This window comes from Pollicipes pollicipes, unplaced genomic scaffold (genome assembly GCF_011947565.3).
Source record: "Pollicipes pollicipes isolate AB1234 unplaced genomic scaffold, Ppol_2.1 Scaffold_6138;HRSCAF=7277_pilon_pilon_pilon, whole genome shotgun sequence".
Taxonomy (NCBI): domain Eukaryota; kingdom Metazoa; phylum Arthropoda; class Thecostraca; order Pollicipedomorpha; family Pollicipedidae; genus Pollicipes; species Pollicipes pollicipes.
The window spans coordinates 2004945-2022381 of record NW_023596818.1 but is presented as its reverse complement, the minus strand read 5'-3'; the positions used below and the strand labels follow the sequence as shown (position 1 = coordinate 2022381).

At 56.4% G+C, this 17437-nt stretch overlaps 1 protein-coding gene across 1 annotated transcript; it reads right to left on the bottom strand.

The window, feature by feature from the left end:
* Positions 1–81: 81 nt before the first annotated feature.
* Positions 82–8828, bottom strand: APP-BP1 (Nedd8-activating enzyme E1 regulatory subunit APP-BP1). Its single transcript, XM_037229862.1, has 11 exons — positions 8659–8828; positions 7567–7731; positions 7035–7217; positions 5743–5836; positions 5062–5314; positions 4630–4781; positions 4074–4207; positions 3309–3511; positions 1374–1510; positions 817–934; positions 82–494 (listed from the first exon to the last, which is right to left on the bottom strand). Exons 1-11 carry the CDS (start codon positions 8733–8735, stop codon positions 382–384), a joined length of 1629 nt encoding a protein of 542 aa, XP_037085757.1. The 5' UTR covers positions 8736–8828; the 3' UTR covers positions 82–381.
* Between the last annotated feature and the right edge of the window lie 8609 nt (positions 8829–17437).

Below are 17437 nucleotides of genomic sequence, written 5' to 3'. Positions count from 1 at the left end.
CCCGGCCCGGCGGCGGACGCTGTCGGCGGCGCGCGCTTGCTCGACGTGCGCCCCACCGGGCGCCCCGCCGGTGGGGCGCCGAGCGCGGACGCTAGTCTGGCCCAGAGGCGCTGGCCCGGCGCGCTGGCCGCTCCCTGTCCGCCCCCAGCGCCGCCCCTTCTCTCCCTCCAAGTCTGCCCCGAGTGCGGCGCCGCCCGGCGCGCTGTACATACCGTTTGAGTTGCGAGCGGAGTGCCGTGTGTGCCGTCTCAGACGCCCGGCGTGGCGTCGGCGGCCGACGCGCCGGCGTGTGCCGGCGGAGTTGGCGGTAATACACGGCAGGCTCGGGCGGTGGCGTGTATTGGGGCGGCGGCGCTACTCAGCGACAGCAAGCGGGGGTTATCACAGTCTGAAGGTGCCGCTGGACGAGGTGATGCCGTTGTAGATGAAGGTGTTGTCGATGGGCGCGTACTGGCCGGTCACCAGCTTGATCACCTCGTGCGCCGCGCAGCCGCCTGCGGCGACGGCGGCGTCACGTCAGACAGGCTGATCGAGCCTAGGAGCAAGCCGCCCCGACCCTAGACACAGACAGAGATTGCGATCTTTGATGCTTCACTGCAGCCGAGCCCGCAAACTCAGATGTCATGGTCCGCAGTCAGCGACCCCAGTGACTGAGGCCGTAAACAGGTGCGTAAGTGGAAGTCACAGACAGGTTTCCGGAAGTCGGAGACCGGCCTTCGCGCCCAGTGGGCGCTGAGTACAGACTCGGCCGGCCAACGATGCCGTGGCGGCCGCCGCCCGCCCGTCCGGTGACTCCGTGACGACCCTGTGACCTACCGATGAAGGCGGCCACAGTGTGCAGCTCCGAACCGCCGTACCGGCAGAACTCCTGCACGTAGTCGTCCTTGACCGTGTTCTGGCAGCCCCAGTCGGCCAGGAGCCGGCTCAGGCACGCCTGCGGCAGCGGTCAGAAGGGCCGTGTGCGGCCGACACGGACGAGCCGACCATGGCACACCGACCGTCCGAACGGCCGCCGGGCCGCGCACAGGCAGGGGGAGGGGGGGGGGACGCCGGGCAGCGGCGCTGGCCACCGCACCGAGCTCGACGAGGCGGCTCGGGGCCGGCGCCACACCCGATCCTCGCCGGTCGGTGTCCGCCCGCCGTCGTCGCCACCGCTCGGGTCACTGCCGACTCGACCGTGCCGTGCTGCGCGTACGACACCGCGGCTGAGACGGACACACAGGGACGGACCGGCGGAGCGGCCTGGTGAAACCACCTGCCACAGAACAGGCCCACCAACGCGCTCGGCGCTCGACACAAGCCACGGCACGAGGTCGTGCCCACAGCGGCGCCGAGCTGGCCCCTGCCGCCTCCCGGCCGCGCCGCCGACTGACCTTGAGCTTGACCACGTCAGCCTCCACCTGGCCGTCCTCGGAGCCGGGCGCCGTGCTGTACTCGGCCCAGAAGCGGTCGGCCGCGCGCAGCATGGCGTACAGTGCCAGCTGGCCGTCCGGGTTCTGCAGGTGCAGCGCTGCCGGCGACCGGGTCACCCGTCTAGCGACGTCGCACGCGTCCGCCGGCGTCACACAGACGACGCCGCTGCGGCGGTGCTGGCATGACGTATGTGATGCATGGCATGGCATATGTGATGAGTGCACGTGTAGAAAATGACCTCGTGTGAGTACGCCAAAGAGGATCTACTCTGGAATGGAATGGAATGGAATAGAATGAAAATTGATGGAATGGGCCGACCAAGAGTGGTTGCATTTTATTGATCTGCAAACGGGCAGACAACACTGACCCGGAAAGTGGCCTTTCAACATAAACAAAGCCCAAATAACTGAAACACTACAACGCTTGCGAGATCTTTTCGGAAGTAGCACGACATAATAAAGGCACCACTACCATGTGCTCGCCTCCAAAGTCGTCCAACTGAGGCCGCGGCCTTGCAGAATGTTTGCGGAGCAACGCCGAATCACGTCACGCACCGGAAGATACCAAGTTTTTTTTAAAGTAGCATGCTACATCTTTTTTACGTCATCTTTTACGCCTTGAAACCGCTTTGTTTTCGGTGAGCATAGTCTATAAGCCATCTGGCATAATTCAACAATTACAGTTTCGGGGACGCTTAGACGCATCCCAGCTACAACGCCGCAATGCTTTGTTCTTTGCTTATATCTGGATATCAATCACCGCATCGGTTATCGCCCACACGAGCTATACTAAGTTTTGGACTAGGGAGCGCATACGATCCGGAAGGGTTATTTTCCGTTAATTTTCTTGGAAGGGAAAACCAACTGAGACGGCTGGGTGGGACGGACATTGGGCGGCGCGTCCGTACTGAGAGACTTGTTCGAAACGGCCCGAACGTTTGCGGCAAGGTCGACAGCCATACTTGGTCATGCACGAAACATCTGGGCTTCACTCATTTAAGCGCAAACAAGACGAAAAAGGCCGCAACAATATCGCGTCGGGGGACGAACTTGAATCCTGGTACGTCATGCGACGAATGGTGGCCGTCCGAAAAATAGTGATGCTATTTAGGCCTATTAAGCATTTTCGCGCCTACATGGGCATTCACGTGCTATGTGTACGATCAAGTATGATTCCGCTCAAAGAAGGGTTAGAGCTCATTCCAGGTCCCGACTGGAGGTACCCGGTGGTTGCCGCTGGAGGTACCAAACCAGACAGAGCTCACAGACTTCGAGCTCAGAGGCGCGGAGGCGGGGGCGTACATGGCATCGTTATAATATCAATATCGGCTCTCTGTTCTCTGTCCTGCTTCCATTTGGAGGCAGGGGTGCCACTTTCTTAAGTCGATTGAAGGGGGGATGTACTGAACCCACACGGTTGACCTAACCAACTCCCAAATCCCGATTTCTCCTCGGATTGCGTCCCTGATATGAATTACAAGTAATTTGGTCGACTCCGACATTGCACCGATGTTGATGAATGACATCTCATTTGAAGCCGATAGACTGTGATAACGATAATATTGGTAGTGATGTGCTCAGGTACCTAGCGTAGCACCAGTTCATACACCTCCTGCATTTCATTCGCCTATTACTTCTTTTTTGGTCATTGTGCATGGGGGAGGGGGCAGGTCAGCATTGGGAAAGGGGGCTCAGGCCACCCCAAAAGTATACAAAGGGGTCTCTGCTGCTCTCAGGTCTCTGTGCCAGAGCTCCGACCGTATTAAATGTCTGCGAACGCCACCATGCGGTCATGTCAAACGGCTGGGTCCAGCTACAACGTGGTCTGACTGCTGTGTGACAGCAGCCAGGGTGGTGGCACGTCTCCCATCGCCGGCACCCTGCTCCGCCACGTACCCGTCTCGTTGGCCGGAATCCGCATCTGGCGGAGCTCCTCCTGCACGGAGGTGCCCTGGAAGACGCGCAGGGCGTGCGTGTTGCGGCAGAACTGGCGCACTTGCTCCTCGCTGATGACGTCAGAGGGTCTGCCGAGGCTCTCGAGCAGGAGCTGCACGCGCCGGTACACGAGCTCGGCGCCGCGCCGCGCCTCCTCCCTGTATCTGGAGCACGGCCACATTCCCTCTGTTGTCGGCTGGTAGGCTTTGCAGTCAGCGTGGCCCCGCCCGCGGTCCGCCAACGCCAAGGCCCGGCGGTTCACACTGGCTGTCATGGTGTGCGCTGACTCCACCGAGCCGTGGCCCAGACCCGCCCCTGGGGCACCCACTCACACCTGCTCAACTCCGAGGCGTCCACAGCGGTTTTTGCGGCTCCCATACGGCCGCCGTAAGCGTTAATGGTCGTCGTCCATGCCACGAGACGGTAGCGACCCTAGCGGTGATCATCAGTACTTCACATGTTTACGTAAGGGAACGCTGGCAGTCAAAGACAAAGTTCCGGGGACGCAGAGCATGACGACAGAACAACCAACCCCAGGTCGTCCCAATCGCCGGGGTCATATATTGACAGGCAAAACTAAATGTACGAGCGATCCAAAGACTGCCATGGATAAACATCCGGTTCAACAGAGAGCAAGTGTTAAGCTGTACACAGCGCTGCTATAATGAGCTCAGATGTCCTGCAACGCACACCGCGCCGTCGCTTCACCCCGGTGCCGTGGCTCACATGTTCTGCAGCTGGATGTAGCGGTCCGAGTCGGAGAACATGTCCGGGATGGGCCCGCGCACCGGCAGCTGTCCGTCACCCTCGCTCTGCACATACTCCTGCAGGGCGCGCGCCAGCACCCAGAAGTCGTCACTCTGTCGGCCGGCGGAGAGGCGTTACCCCCTCACGGTCCGACCACCCAGCAGAACGCCGTGGGAAATCCGCCGCCCAAGAAGGGCGAGGGCGACGCCGTCTTCGTGGGGACGGATGGCAACAGCATGAGTGCCCAGGCAATGTCACCGTTCACTCCCGCAGCTCATCAGCGACACCGCAATGTATCGTGGCACGACTGATTACGGTATAGATCACCCTGGCAGTCACGCCACACCGCCTTTCCGGCCCTGAGCAGCGCTCCGCGACCTCGGTGCCCCTCCCCCTCCCCCCCCGCTCCGTGCCCGGCCGGCCAGCTAACGTCACCATCCACTCCGCCTGCCCCTACGGCCGCTTGATGTTGCTGTCTACCCCGTCCCGCCGCCGCCCTTCCCCAGCCGACCGGCCAGCTGACGTCGCCGTCTACCTTGGCCGTCAGACTGTTGCACTGAGCGCTGCTGAAGAGGGCGGTCACGCTGTCTGGCACGCCCGGCTCCACCAGCGCCGTGTTCACGGCCCGCTCCGCCTCGTCAAAGTTCTCCTCCAGCTCCGGCGTGCCCTCCGGCGTCCGCAGCCGCACTGGAACGATACACCGGCTCACACCGACGGCAGGCTGAGCCCACCATAATCACCTGGCGAGGAGCGAGGGCGATCGGTTCTTCCATAGGGAGCACCGTGAATGTCGCACGAGGTAGGCAGCTCTGCCAAGCCAGAAATCTATCCTGACGCTCCCCGCCCGCTGGATTGTGAGCTGGTTCAGCAGAGTACAGGTTCTCCCAAATGGAGCACAGCCTCCCCCTCCCCCATTCGACACCCATTCCCGCGATGTTCATCCTCCCCGGCTGGCAGCGCCACCTACGCTCGTTGAGGGTGTCGCGGAAGGCCTTCTTCTCGCGGTACGTGCGCGGTGGCGCGCCGTCGTGCGCCGCCCGCCAGCGCTGCAGCGCCGCGTGCAGCAGCACCAGGTAGGGCGTGTGGCCGTGCGCGCGCCGCTCCATTGTGGTCAGGTCCTGCGCCTCGAGGAAGGCGGCCAGCGCCGGGAAGGGCCGCAGCAGGCGCAGGTCTGGCACCTCGTTGTCCGGGTGTGACTCGACCACCAGGTGCTCGCGCACCTGCGCAGCGGGCCGGGCCGGACCCGACCGGGCGCACGCGGTCAGGCAGCGACGGGTACAGCGCAGCGGAACAGCCGCCCGTGCTGAGGCACGATCCATGGCTGAACGTAACGTGATCAGTACACCACTGGAAGACTGCTGATCTACCTTTGCCGGCGAAATATTTCCGCATGATGCAACCTTTTTCAACAGGTATGCCGATTACATGTAAATATAATACAACTGATACTACAACTTATATGCATGATTTCGCGATGAAATGTGCATACCTAGCATGCTAAAACCATTTCAACCGAAGTGCAGACCTGAACCTTTTGCTAGCAGTTTACCCATAGCACGCCACTGGGACGGACAATGGCGGAGCGGCGTCCCGCCACGCGCATGTTCCGTTTCTCACCCGCCAGATGTGGGGCGCGCCGCGCGCTCACCTGCAGCCGCATGCAGCCGACCAGACCGTAGCTTTGGCACACCAGCAGCGGAGTATTGTGAGACCAGAGCAGGCCGGACAGGCGGGACAGCAACCTGCAGATCAGCACCGAGGTGAGCTCTCGAGATCGCCGCGTAGGTGGCGGCACGCTGGCCGGCCAGGTGCCAGCACAAGTGGGCGCGTGTCACGTGTTAGCTGTAGAAGGGACCAAGGGCCTTCAAAACTCAGCTACAGAGACGAGACGAGTTCGATCTGTTTCTAACAGTTCTGCAGTGGCATTTAAACAAATCGGAATAGTCCAGCGTATGGTGAACTTAATTTGATTACTTGTATCTAGATGTGGTCGTTCCAGCAGCTTTTCCACACGGAATATCACCGGCATTTCGAAACCGTGCCACATAGTCACAAGCAACGTGATCTCCCACGCTGACCACAGCGGTACTTCCAAACCCGCTGGGTATCAGGTTCAAAGTCTCCGACCTTTCCATCCACGAGCCCAGCAACGTACAGCCGGGGTCTGGTCCCGCACTGACTTACGACCCAAGCCTCACCCACTGAGCCACCCCAAGAAATCAAATGGCAATCATAGATAAATCAAATCACAACTCACAGATGCACGCCAATGAAGAACGCCATTTACGCCAAATACGGGCGCAAGTAGGACCAGCTGATGCAACCGCGTGTAGACATAGCGCGCAGGCATGGCGTACTTGGATGTTATTCAGATGAATAGCTATTGGCAAGTTCTGTGGCTGACTACACGATTGTCGATCATACCGTCCACGTGAGATCGAGACCTGCCTATTTGCCGGAGATATAACACCAAAAACACACCAAATGTTGCTGGGCGTTGCTAAGTCACCAGCGACGACTGAATGTAAGCAAACACTCTTACTTCGCCACCCGACCGAGCAGGGAATGGGCTTGGTTCGTAACGTCTCGGGTAAGGAATGGGCTTGCCTCGAAGCACGAAATAGGCTCCCACTGGGCAATGAAGAACGGAGCTCGGGCAGCCGTGCGCCAAGCTGCTGCTGCCCGAGAGGTCGTGACCACGCCTCAGCAGACAATCACGCCCCAGCCAAAATGAAGGCAACACACATCCCTCGGCCACCTCGGTGAGAGCACCCACACCTCTGCCAGGTGGGAGGTAGCAGTCATGCCTCAAGCCGCAACCACGTCGGCGGCAGCACTCAAACACCCAGCCACGTGGGTGACCACACCCAGGGCTCACCCACGCCTCTGCGGGACCCGGGCCGACGCTCTCGCCTCCGCCGGGCCAGCGGCCGCACTCACGCCTCGGTCAGACCGGTGGCGATGACCACCCCGAAGCCCAGCAGCCGGTCGGGCTCGGTGTCCAGCAGCTGGTGCAGCGGCTGCGGCAGGTGCTGCCCGCGCACGTCCGGGTTCAGCTCGAGCAGCAGCCGACAGGCGGCGCGGCCGCGACACTCGCCCGCGCAGCCCGATGGCAGGAAGAAACTGCCAGCCACAGGCTTGCTGGCTCAGCTTTGCATGGAGGATATGGCATACATGCACAAGGCTTGAATGTGTTTGATCAAGATCAAAACATGGTAATGTTCATTTGTTTGACAATAATAATGCAACGATTGCATAAGCAAATTATTGAGTTTCATGCAAACATATGGTTTGGTGTGTGGGCATGCTTTCAAAGAACAGACAATGATTTGCTGTGATTTTTGTCACACTTAGAGGATGTATATAGGATGATAAGAACCTGCAGCACGAATATATGCTGTACAACACCATGGTCCTGAGCTTGCAATTTCAAACTGCATGTAATAGCAGGCTGACAGTCAGCATCACCCACTTGTTGCCAATGTCCTCAGGTGTAGTAATCTTGTCATCTATAATGGTGAAGGAGCCGAGACCCGCTAACACCAGTGATTTGAGTGCCTCTGTGCCAGTGGCTGTGGCATTTATCAGACACACAGATGCTGCCTCTAGAGATGCCTGGCCATGATCGCCCCACAACCTGAAACAACACAAAGAGTGAAGTTTTAAAATGATGCAAGATTTGAGCATTACAGGATCAGATACTAATCAGACAGGCATGAGGCAGGACTGGCAGGCATCAGACCACTAGATCTGCAACAAGTTGGGACCATTGCAATCAGAGTGTGAAAATTGGTTGTTGGTCTTGGGGAGGACAATGCATAAAATATTAATGCTGTAATGATAGACAGTCCAGCCAAAAGGATTGCATGCGTACAAACTGTCCTACAAGACCATTCTTTAACAGGATAAAAATAACATGGGCTATCATTCTTGCAGAACAGCATTATTTTCACTAGTCAAAAGAGCATTAGTAGCAGGCACTTGCTGTGAGTTCAGTGCTCACTGAAGAAACATTATCTTCAACTATTTGCATGGTTCAAAACTGGTAGAGCATAAAGAAAATAAAACTTGGTGTTCTTCACAAAATCTTTGCGGTTGTTTCAATATCACAGGACTGAAAAAATATCGAGAAACTTCCAGGTTCAAATGATGAGATATGATTATCATCTCAGAGGATAAGTTCACTGACTAAGCTAACTGCAAAAAACAAGCAGAGGAGTAACCAAAAACTTGGCATGAAAATAAAAATTAGGTGCACCTCAGTGTTAAATACACCAATATACAGGAAACTCAAAGCTATTTAATGGTAGGGTGATGAGTTATTACATAGCTAAAATCAATGCAACACCCAGTCAAGAAATTCCAAACAATGAACAAAATGATATAATTATAAACATTGAAAATAAATATGACCTCACAATTGAGCACATCTGCAAAACGCAAGACAAAGGCAGCCACAAGTGATGGCATGACAGCGGCAAAAATGATCCTCATGCTTCCTGGATTTATAAGTGCCAACCCAAAACTATTAAGACGTTAAGGAAAACAAGCCCTGAAGTGTTACCTCAGCTGACGATCATACTTCTTGTTCTTCTCTGATATGTCAGGCGATTTGGGATTCGACGCAGGCGATGCAGACATTTCTTCTCAGTAATAGGGGAATAAACCTTATTTTAGGCTCCGTAGACACTACCCAATGTCTGATGAACCTCTCTCTCACACCCTTATCGTGGTTTGATTAGGCTAAGGCTTCGACTTCGGGTTCTCAGCCAACCGGCGCGCGAAAGTCACAAAAGCGCAGGCTTACGTTAAATATGGCAGGTTTTTATCCCTATGGTCACGGTAAAGGCAAAAATGTCGCACCTCCCGCGTCAATGCGCGGGGAGGACGAATGCAAGGCAATGCAATTCAATGCAATGCAAGGCAAAGAGCAGCGGCGGTGTATCCGGGGGGAGGGGGGGGGGGCAGTGTAGACAAGCTGCCCCATCTTTGAGGCGGGGGTAAAGGTATCTGTTTGCGCCCCCCCCCCCCTAATTTCGGGTGGCCCAGAAGGAGCCCTCAGATATGTGGTGGTGCTTGCTCACTGTGTTACCAAAAAAGCAGAGTTGTCATGTCTGACCCGGAAAGGCCTATCTTAAGCTCAGAAGAGAATCATTTCATGTCTGTGAAGGGCCCATCGTAAGCTGGAAATGGCCCAACCCAAGACGCGAACGCACTCATGTCACTTCCAGACGCAGTACAGGCACTTTGCGGTCTAGAAAGGGGTTAACGTAAACTAAAAAGGGGCTTACGTTTCAGGTCGGGAAAAGGGCGATCATAGACCCAGAGAGGGCTCTCTCACGCTGGAAATGGTCGATCATAAATTCAAAAAACGGCTGATATCACGTCAGATAAGGACTCAGAATAGGCTGAGGAACGGAGAACTTTAGGCTCGGGAGCTCGGAAAAGGCCCCTGCCACTTTTTGGGCCTGGAAAGGGCCCATCTATGGTCTTGGGTGGCCCATCATAGTCTGAGAAGACTAGTGGCGGTAACGCCCTTATAGCAGCGCTAGGCGCGGGAAGGGCCCTTTTCTGGTCTGGAAAGGCCCCAATGTAAACTCAAAAGCGCCCGTCTCTGATCAGGAAAGGCCTATCGCAAACTCGGCCGGGGTCCTCCTCAGGTCTGGATGGGGTCCATCGTGAGCATAAAAAGGGTCCTCTCAGGTCTGGAAAGGGAAAAAAGCTCGTGGACTCAAGAGGGACCTTTTTTAATGATGAAATCACGCGTTTTATGCTTAGAAAGTGGGTATCTCAGGTCAGAAAAGGGCCCATATAAACACTTAAGGCCGAGAAGGGCCTTTCGCAGATCACAAAAGCTCCATCTCATACCAGGGGAGAGACCACCGTGTAGGTAGGAAGGTGTGGGGCGGCACACAGCTTGATAAAAGGCTCCTGGTGAAAAAGCACCGCGGAAAATCACCAGATTTAACCCATTCTTTTTCTCGGGGCCGCAGCTTTCTTCATTTGTCAGCATCCTGCCGACGAATGCGTTCGTTGAGGGGCCCAATGGGTTGAACACTAGGGAGACTCCATACCTTTTACGGACAGGGAGCCCCAAAAGAAGAACACTAGGGGGTCATTGCCCTTCCCTGCCACGGGTTTTCTGGGGATTTCTGTTTCAACCCGTCGCCCAGGGTGCTTGCCGGCTTCTATTCTGGAGACACGGTGGCCGTAGCCTCCTGGTGGATCTGGATTTGCCCAAGATAGATGCATCATGCATCGTTCCCCACCCTGCCCCGGAAGGCCCGCAGACCGAAGCAGTGGATCTCGGTTCGACGCAGGAAGGCTCATTGACACCAAAGTATCGATTACCGACACAAAGGGTTCAACAACTGGCAGATGACCCCAGCTCGGTTTATCCGGCCCCTGGCTGAAATGGGGTGGAAGTCCGGGGCCACGTTCGGTACTGGGCCCGTGTGTCACACAGGGGCATTTCAGTCTCACTATGAACAATTTCACTGTCATTCGTCCCATTCTTTTCATTATCAGCGGGCTCGGTCAATTTAAGAGGCTCTCTGACATTTCGGGTCACGTCCCTATTCGGAAAACGGAACCGTTGCTGACTCGAGGCCCTTCCTGACACAGGGTCTCTGTTCGGCGCACTGTGGCTCCCCTTGATTACACAGCGGTCCCTCATTGCCTCAGGGATCCCAATCAATGCAAAGGGTCCTCTGACTGCCAATGGCTGACCCCACGACGGTCCTGACTTCGGAAATGGGCCTTAGGCTGCCACGGGGCAGCTGTTGGAAATTCGCTGTCACGGATCGACTGACAGGCGCTCATTGTCACAAAAAGGCCCCTACCCAACGCAAGAGACCCTGTGATGAACATTTGCGGACCGGGATCACTCGATAGCAGCTTTGGCCAAGTCTTCGGGCCCCTCGTCGGGCCCTTGATCGCCGGTCCCAAGGACCCCTTAGGGCCCGTCTGGACCATAGGGGAGATGTGTGTCTCCAGTGCCACACACACACACACCTCATCTTTTGGGCCCGGGATGGGCCCATGTTCTGTTAAACTTCGAAATGGCACGCGTTAGGTCTGGGGAGTGTCATTTTTCATGCCCAGAAAAGGCACAGGTCAAGACCGAAAGGGGTCAAGTCTTGCTTCTTAGCCCCGAGAACATCCTCTCCCACGCCTGCAAAGACCTGGAAGGATATGATCCTATCTTAGGCCCAGAATGGGGATGGGGATGGGCCCCATCTAAGGCCCGGAATGAGCCATCATTAGTCGGGAGGGGACCCGTGTTGACACACCCACATGCACAACACATCTTTGGCATGGCCGGATTTCCACCAATATTTTGAAGACTTGGTAACATTTGGAAGCTCTGGAATCGGCTTGTGCTTCCGCTACTGGACCAGTAGCGCAGGTAGAGGGGACACGGGGGGCGCGTACCTCCCCCTCCCCTCTAGGTTCCTCGGGACCTACGATTAAGGGGCCAAAAGTTTGGCCGAAGGTCGTATTCAGGGGTCCCGTCCCACAGGGCCGGGCACTTCAGTGCCAATGAAAAGGCCCTGTGCGCTTATATAGGCCGCTGAGTCGATAAGGACCTATATGTCGGTCAGACACCACCAGTAACGCTCGGTCAGCTCCGTGGCGGCATGGGCCTGAGAGGGCCCATTTCCCAAGCAGGTTCAAAGCCGGAACCAGCGATTGACATTGGCTGGGGCCCCACAGCACCTAATGGGGCCCTGTGCTGGCAAAGGGCCCAAGTCAGCTAGAGACAGTGTTCGAGGGGGCCCAAAGAGCCTGGAGGACCCACCGGTTCCGATGATCAAGGGCTCGATTGCAGGATCCAAGGGCACGAAAGGGTGGTCGGAGTCTTATTCAGGGGCCTCGACCTGCTGGGACGGACCCTCACATGACAGTCAAAGAGCCCTTTGCACCGATCAGGGACACCCCGAGTCGATATGGGTCTACATGTCGGTCAGGCACCATCAGTGCCGCATAGTCTCCTCCGTATCGGCATGGGCCTGAGGGCCAATTTCCCAATCAGCTACAAAGCCAGGGCCAGTCATTTACACCGGTCGGTGCCCCTGTGTCTGTCAGAGGAGGCCCACAGCGCCTATTAGAGGGTCCTGTGCCCGCAAGGGGCCCCGAAGAGACAGAGGGCAGTGTTCGACGAGACCCGAAGAGGCGCCCGGGAGGCCTAACAGAACAAACAATCAAAGGCTCGGTTGGAGGGCATGAAGGCCCGAAGGATTGGCTGTTCGTCACATAAAGAGTCGCAGCCCGTAAGATCCCAACCTGAAATATCAGTGAGATGTCTTCTTATACCATTTGAGGACACCTGAGATAATGAGGGTGTCTAAGTCGGTTAGAGGCCACAAACACCGAACAGTCGGGTCCATGTCGTGAGTCGGAGCGGTGTTTAAGGAGGCCCGAAAGGGGGCCGAAGGGTCTCTTGAGACGAAAGATCAAGAGCCTAATTGGAAGACTAAACAGCCAAAGGGCTGGCTATAGGTCACATTAAGGACCTCCCGCTCGTAAGGCCGTGATCTCGAAAGTCAGTTAGAGGGCCTTTTGCACCAATTGGAGACCCCTGGGAGAGCGCATTCCTGTATTTGGGTCAGGTATCACTAACACCGACCAGTCGGCTCCGTGTCGGTCTGAGCTCTGGGGCTCATTTCGTAAGCAGAGGCACGGCCGGGCTTGCGATTTATATTGGTCGGGGCCCCTGCAACAAAGCGGGGCTCCTGTACCGTTCAGGGGTCCGCAGTGCCGAACGAGGTATTGTGTCAACAAGGGGCCTCCAGCCGGTCAGAGAAAGATGTGCTCAACAGGGACGGAGGCGCGACCCCGAATGACAGAGGCCTCTTGCGTTGGTCCTCGCCCTCTGACAATGAAAGGGAGCATGATAGCTTATCATGATTGTCCACACTGAGGCAACGGAAGGGTTCTGTGCCAGGTAGGGCCCCCAGTACCAAACGGTGGGCCCTCGGACCCAGCTCCAGCATGGAGCCCTTTGCGCTGGAGCCCTGTGGGCCCGTTAAGCCAAACTGGGATTTATGTGCCAATTTTTGGACCCCTGCGGCGGTCGGGAATGTTGTTGCGTCAATGAGGGCTACTGCGTCGATCCGCGGTCAGCTGCGGTCTGCGTGGGTCAGAGACCTCCCGAGTCAGGGAGGGGACCAATGTGATGTGATGTATCCCTCTGAGGGCCTCCGGATCGGCCAGGGAATCCCGTCCCGTGTCGGCAGGATGGTGGTTCAAAGACACCGCGCGGTGAGACGGAATAGCCCCTCAGCATTGACCGAGAACAATAATGTGCCCCTAGTGTTCTTCTCGAGGAGGGACTATTCCCGGAAATAGATAAGGGGTCTCATTGGTGTTGAAAATAGTGGGTTAAAGTTTGTTCAAAAGCTAACTAGGCAATCCAGGCTTGACCGAAAACGTTCATTTATCGCAAAATCGACCAGTGAAACAAATTATCAAAAGGTTTGAGCCTGTGCGCCTGCGATCTCGGAAGCAAGAACAGCGATAGCATGGGTTGCAGTTTCCGTAAAACCGAACGGCGTTGGCAACCGCAAGTAACGCCAGGCGCCAGGTTCCGTGTGCGCGAGGACGACTGTCGTGGCATGGTGCTTCCGAATATCTCAGAAAACTAATTCGTGCCGTTCAAGGGTTAGGCTGGGCGTATCTTTTTTACAACCTTGACGTTCTCCTCTGGTTAGATGAACAGCTACAGCTACACGAAAACAGACATTCTGCTTTTACTCCGCCAGTTTCATCACCACATTCCAGCACCACTTCGCGGTGCTGGGAACGCCAATTCATCAGTTCAAAAAATCGCATAGATAAAATATGCGTCCGGCTACCTTGTAAAAGTACGGTTTGAAGTCCTAAAGCGTTCAAAGGCCCTTCTGTAAAATGTGTCACCATTTTCGTCCAACCGTCGGCTACGACTTAATGTTATCCGCGTGGTTGACGCTGGCGGCCTATGGAGACTGCAACGCCTGTTGTTGGGGCTTTTTGTTAAGATTTGCGAGCGTACATGCTCAAAACTTCGTTATATAATTTGCTTCACTGATCAATTATGACTGAATGTTGAACATTTCCAGACAAACACGGCTTGGCCATTATTCAAGTCTACGTGTTGTCTGCCCAGACCAGACACGAGCGCTGCTAAACGGCAACTGTATTATCCCGCGAAGCGAGCGGGCGGCGCCGACTCCGGCGGGTGGCGCCCCAGGCAGTACACCGCCATTCGGGGCCGCGGCGTACCAAAGTGCAGCAGCACTGGCGGCGCGAGCAGGGGCGGCCTCAGGGGTACGCCAGTAACATCATGATACATCTCCCCCCCTTGAGGAAATGCAAATAAATGTATAATGTATAAAAAACGCTTGCGAAACGAAATTATTGGCGACAGACTGCTGCTTCCCTGCTGCTTCCCTGCTGCTGCTATGCTGCTTCTGAGGCTGCTGCTTCCCTTCTGCTTTTCAGACTGCTTCTCTGCTGCTTTCCTGCTGCTTCCCATCTGCTTTCCTGCTGCTTCTCTGCTGCTTCTCTTTGATGCCTCTCAGAAAACGCGGCCACTGCGTGTTTTACGCGGACTAAAACTAAGCAGTGGCGTTGGGTCTTGTGTCTGGGGCACTTGCGCGTTGCAGGGCTGGGCCGCAGCTTCTGTCAGCGGCGGCAGCGACGGCGGCGGCCGCCGCTTTCGACGCGGGCGACGGCACAGCTGGTGGTGGCCGTGGCACTACCGATCGTGGTGCAGGCGCCGGTTCGCGCGGCTGCGGTTGCAGCAGCGCCGGTGGCGCCACCTCAGCATGGCGGCCAGAGAGGAGGTCTGGAGCGGGCACCCTGTGTGCAGAACAGTCAGCACGCCGCGCGGAACCGTGCTGTGTCAACACCTGAAACGGAGGGATCTGCATCAGATGACGTCGGTTGCGACGATAGCGAGCACCCTTGAGCTCCACAAGGTAGCTGCGTCTAGAGAGCTTCTCTATGACGGTGGCGGGCTCGGACCAGCTTGCTTCCTTCTCCGTCTTGATCCGAACATGATCCCCGGGCTGTAGCTGCTGAAGATCGCGGGCACCGTGTCTCCGGTTGAAGCATGTCTCCAGCTTCTTCTTCCTCTGCCGATCTCGGAGTTTGGCATGCTGCCATGTCGCTTCTCCGGTTGGCTGAGCGATGGGGAGACGAGATTGAAGTTCGCGTCCCATCAGGAGACGGGCTGGGGAGTATCCGGTTGCTTCCACAGGCGTCGTGCGGTAGTTGAGGAGGGCGAGGTGGGGGTCCCTCTGGCGAAGTATCCACTTGGCGGTTCTCACGGCCCGTTCAGCTGCTCCGTTGGAAGACGGCGTGTGCGGGTCTGTGATGCGGTTTGTAAAGCCGTAGGACGCTGTGAAGTTGGCGAACGAGCTTGAAGTGAACTGCGTTCCTCCGTCTGTTGTCACGAGGTCTGGTATCCCCAAGCGGGAAAACAGGCGCTTCAGACGCTCGATGACTGCGCTGCTGGTGAGACTCGGGAGGCGTTGTATCTCCAGATACCTGCTGAAGATGTCCACCGTGACGAGCCAGTTGCAGTTGTTGAAGTGGAAGACGTCTGCTGCAACGTGCGTCCACGGTCTTGATGGCGTTGGGGTTGTCACCAGTCTCTCAGTGTCAGTCAGGCTCAGCGTGCTGGGCTGGCGCGTTCACCTGACAGAACGAGCAGCTCTCGAGATGACGCTTCAGGTGGATGCTGAGTTGAGGCCACCAGATCGATTCTGCTGCCCTCTGGCGACACTTGTTCAGACCGAAGTGTCCGTCATCATGTAGTCGGGTGAGCATTTCATCTCGAAGACTCGGAGGGATGACGATGCGTCGCCCGTGCATCAGCAGTGTACCACACGTTAGGTACAGAACGCTCATCTCTCCCCGAGCACGCTCATCCTGTCGGCTGCGCCATATTCAAGTCTACGTGTTGTCTGCCCAGAGCAGACACGAGCGCTGCTAAACGGCAACTGTATTATCCCGCGAAGCGAGCGGGCGGCGCCGACTCCGGCGGGTGGCGCCCCAGGCAGTTCACCGCCATTCGGGGCCGCGGCGTACCAAAGTGCAGCAGCACTGGCGGCGCGAGCAGGGGCGGCCTCAGGGGTACGCCAGTAACATCATGATACAGCCATGTCAATGCGAATTGTTGTCCTATTCCAATTTACGTTCGGGGTCCTTAATATCTCTGTACAGCTCAGATAATATTCTGGCAAAGCTTTTGAGTCACATGGGGTTAGAAAAAGTGCATTGGACCATTGTAAAACGGGCGGTGTCGGTGATTTGTTTATGCAGTCGTTTAACACATGACTTCCTCAGTTGATTGAGTGTAAAATTCGAGCAGAGTTGATCTCGCGGTAGCTTCTGGCTTTTATTCCAGTTACAGGGGGTAAAAATGACAAAAATTAAAATCTGCCCTCAATGGCAAACGGGCCATATTCGGAGAATTTTGGTTTGGGGAATTTTACCATCAGGGGGCCCTTTGCTTTGCCAGGGGACCCTTCGCCTCTCCTTTGCCAAGGCCCTGGCCGAGCGTCAGTACTGAAATACAGGACCCCTCGGTGTAGGGGGCCCTTCGTAAAATCTTTGCCCTCCCCATCCCAAATTTGGGTACGCTGCCCCTGCACATGAGACCAACCATATCAAGCGATCTGACGTCACATGCTTTGGGCTAACGACTAATCCCGACTTTTGATGAAGCGCAAATAGCGTGTGCCTCATAGTCACGTAAGTAACTAAAGGGCAGGCCAGGCCTGATTCCTCCACGAACCCTAGCCCAATCGGTGAGGAAATATTTCGCTTAATTAGCTGGCTGCGCTGACGAAAGGCACAAACACGCAAAACCCACCTTTAAGCGTACTGCACGTGGTGTTTTTCTTGTTGCCATGACAACCAAGTTCTGCGGTCCATCGGTGGTCAGACTCGCCGTGACGGTACCAGGGACAGTGGATCCAGACTTGCGAGCACCGGAGTGAAAGATGCGGTGGTGTGACAGGGTCGACCATGATGCTGGGCCGGTGGCGGCTCGGCGCCATCAGCAGATCTTTGTTGTAGGACAGCCAGCTCACTCGCAGGCGTTCGACCGGTGGCTGATCGGGAAGCCTCGACTCCAGCGACCGTCAGTGGCAGTCCGATGCAGTAGAAACCGAGCTGAGCTGTCGAGAATTGCTCGTGCCTCAGTTAACGTGACTTTAACATCGCTTCTCTCCATGCGACGCGTGGGCCGCTGGATTTTTACGACGGGGACAAGTTACCCTATGCCTCCACCCTCCTCCACCCGTTCGCTGTTTACGCCTCCTGGACCGTCACGCGACCCACGTACGACGCAT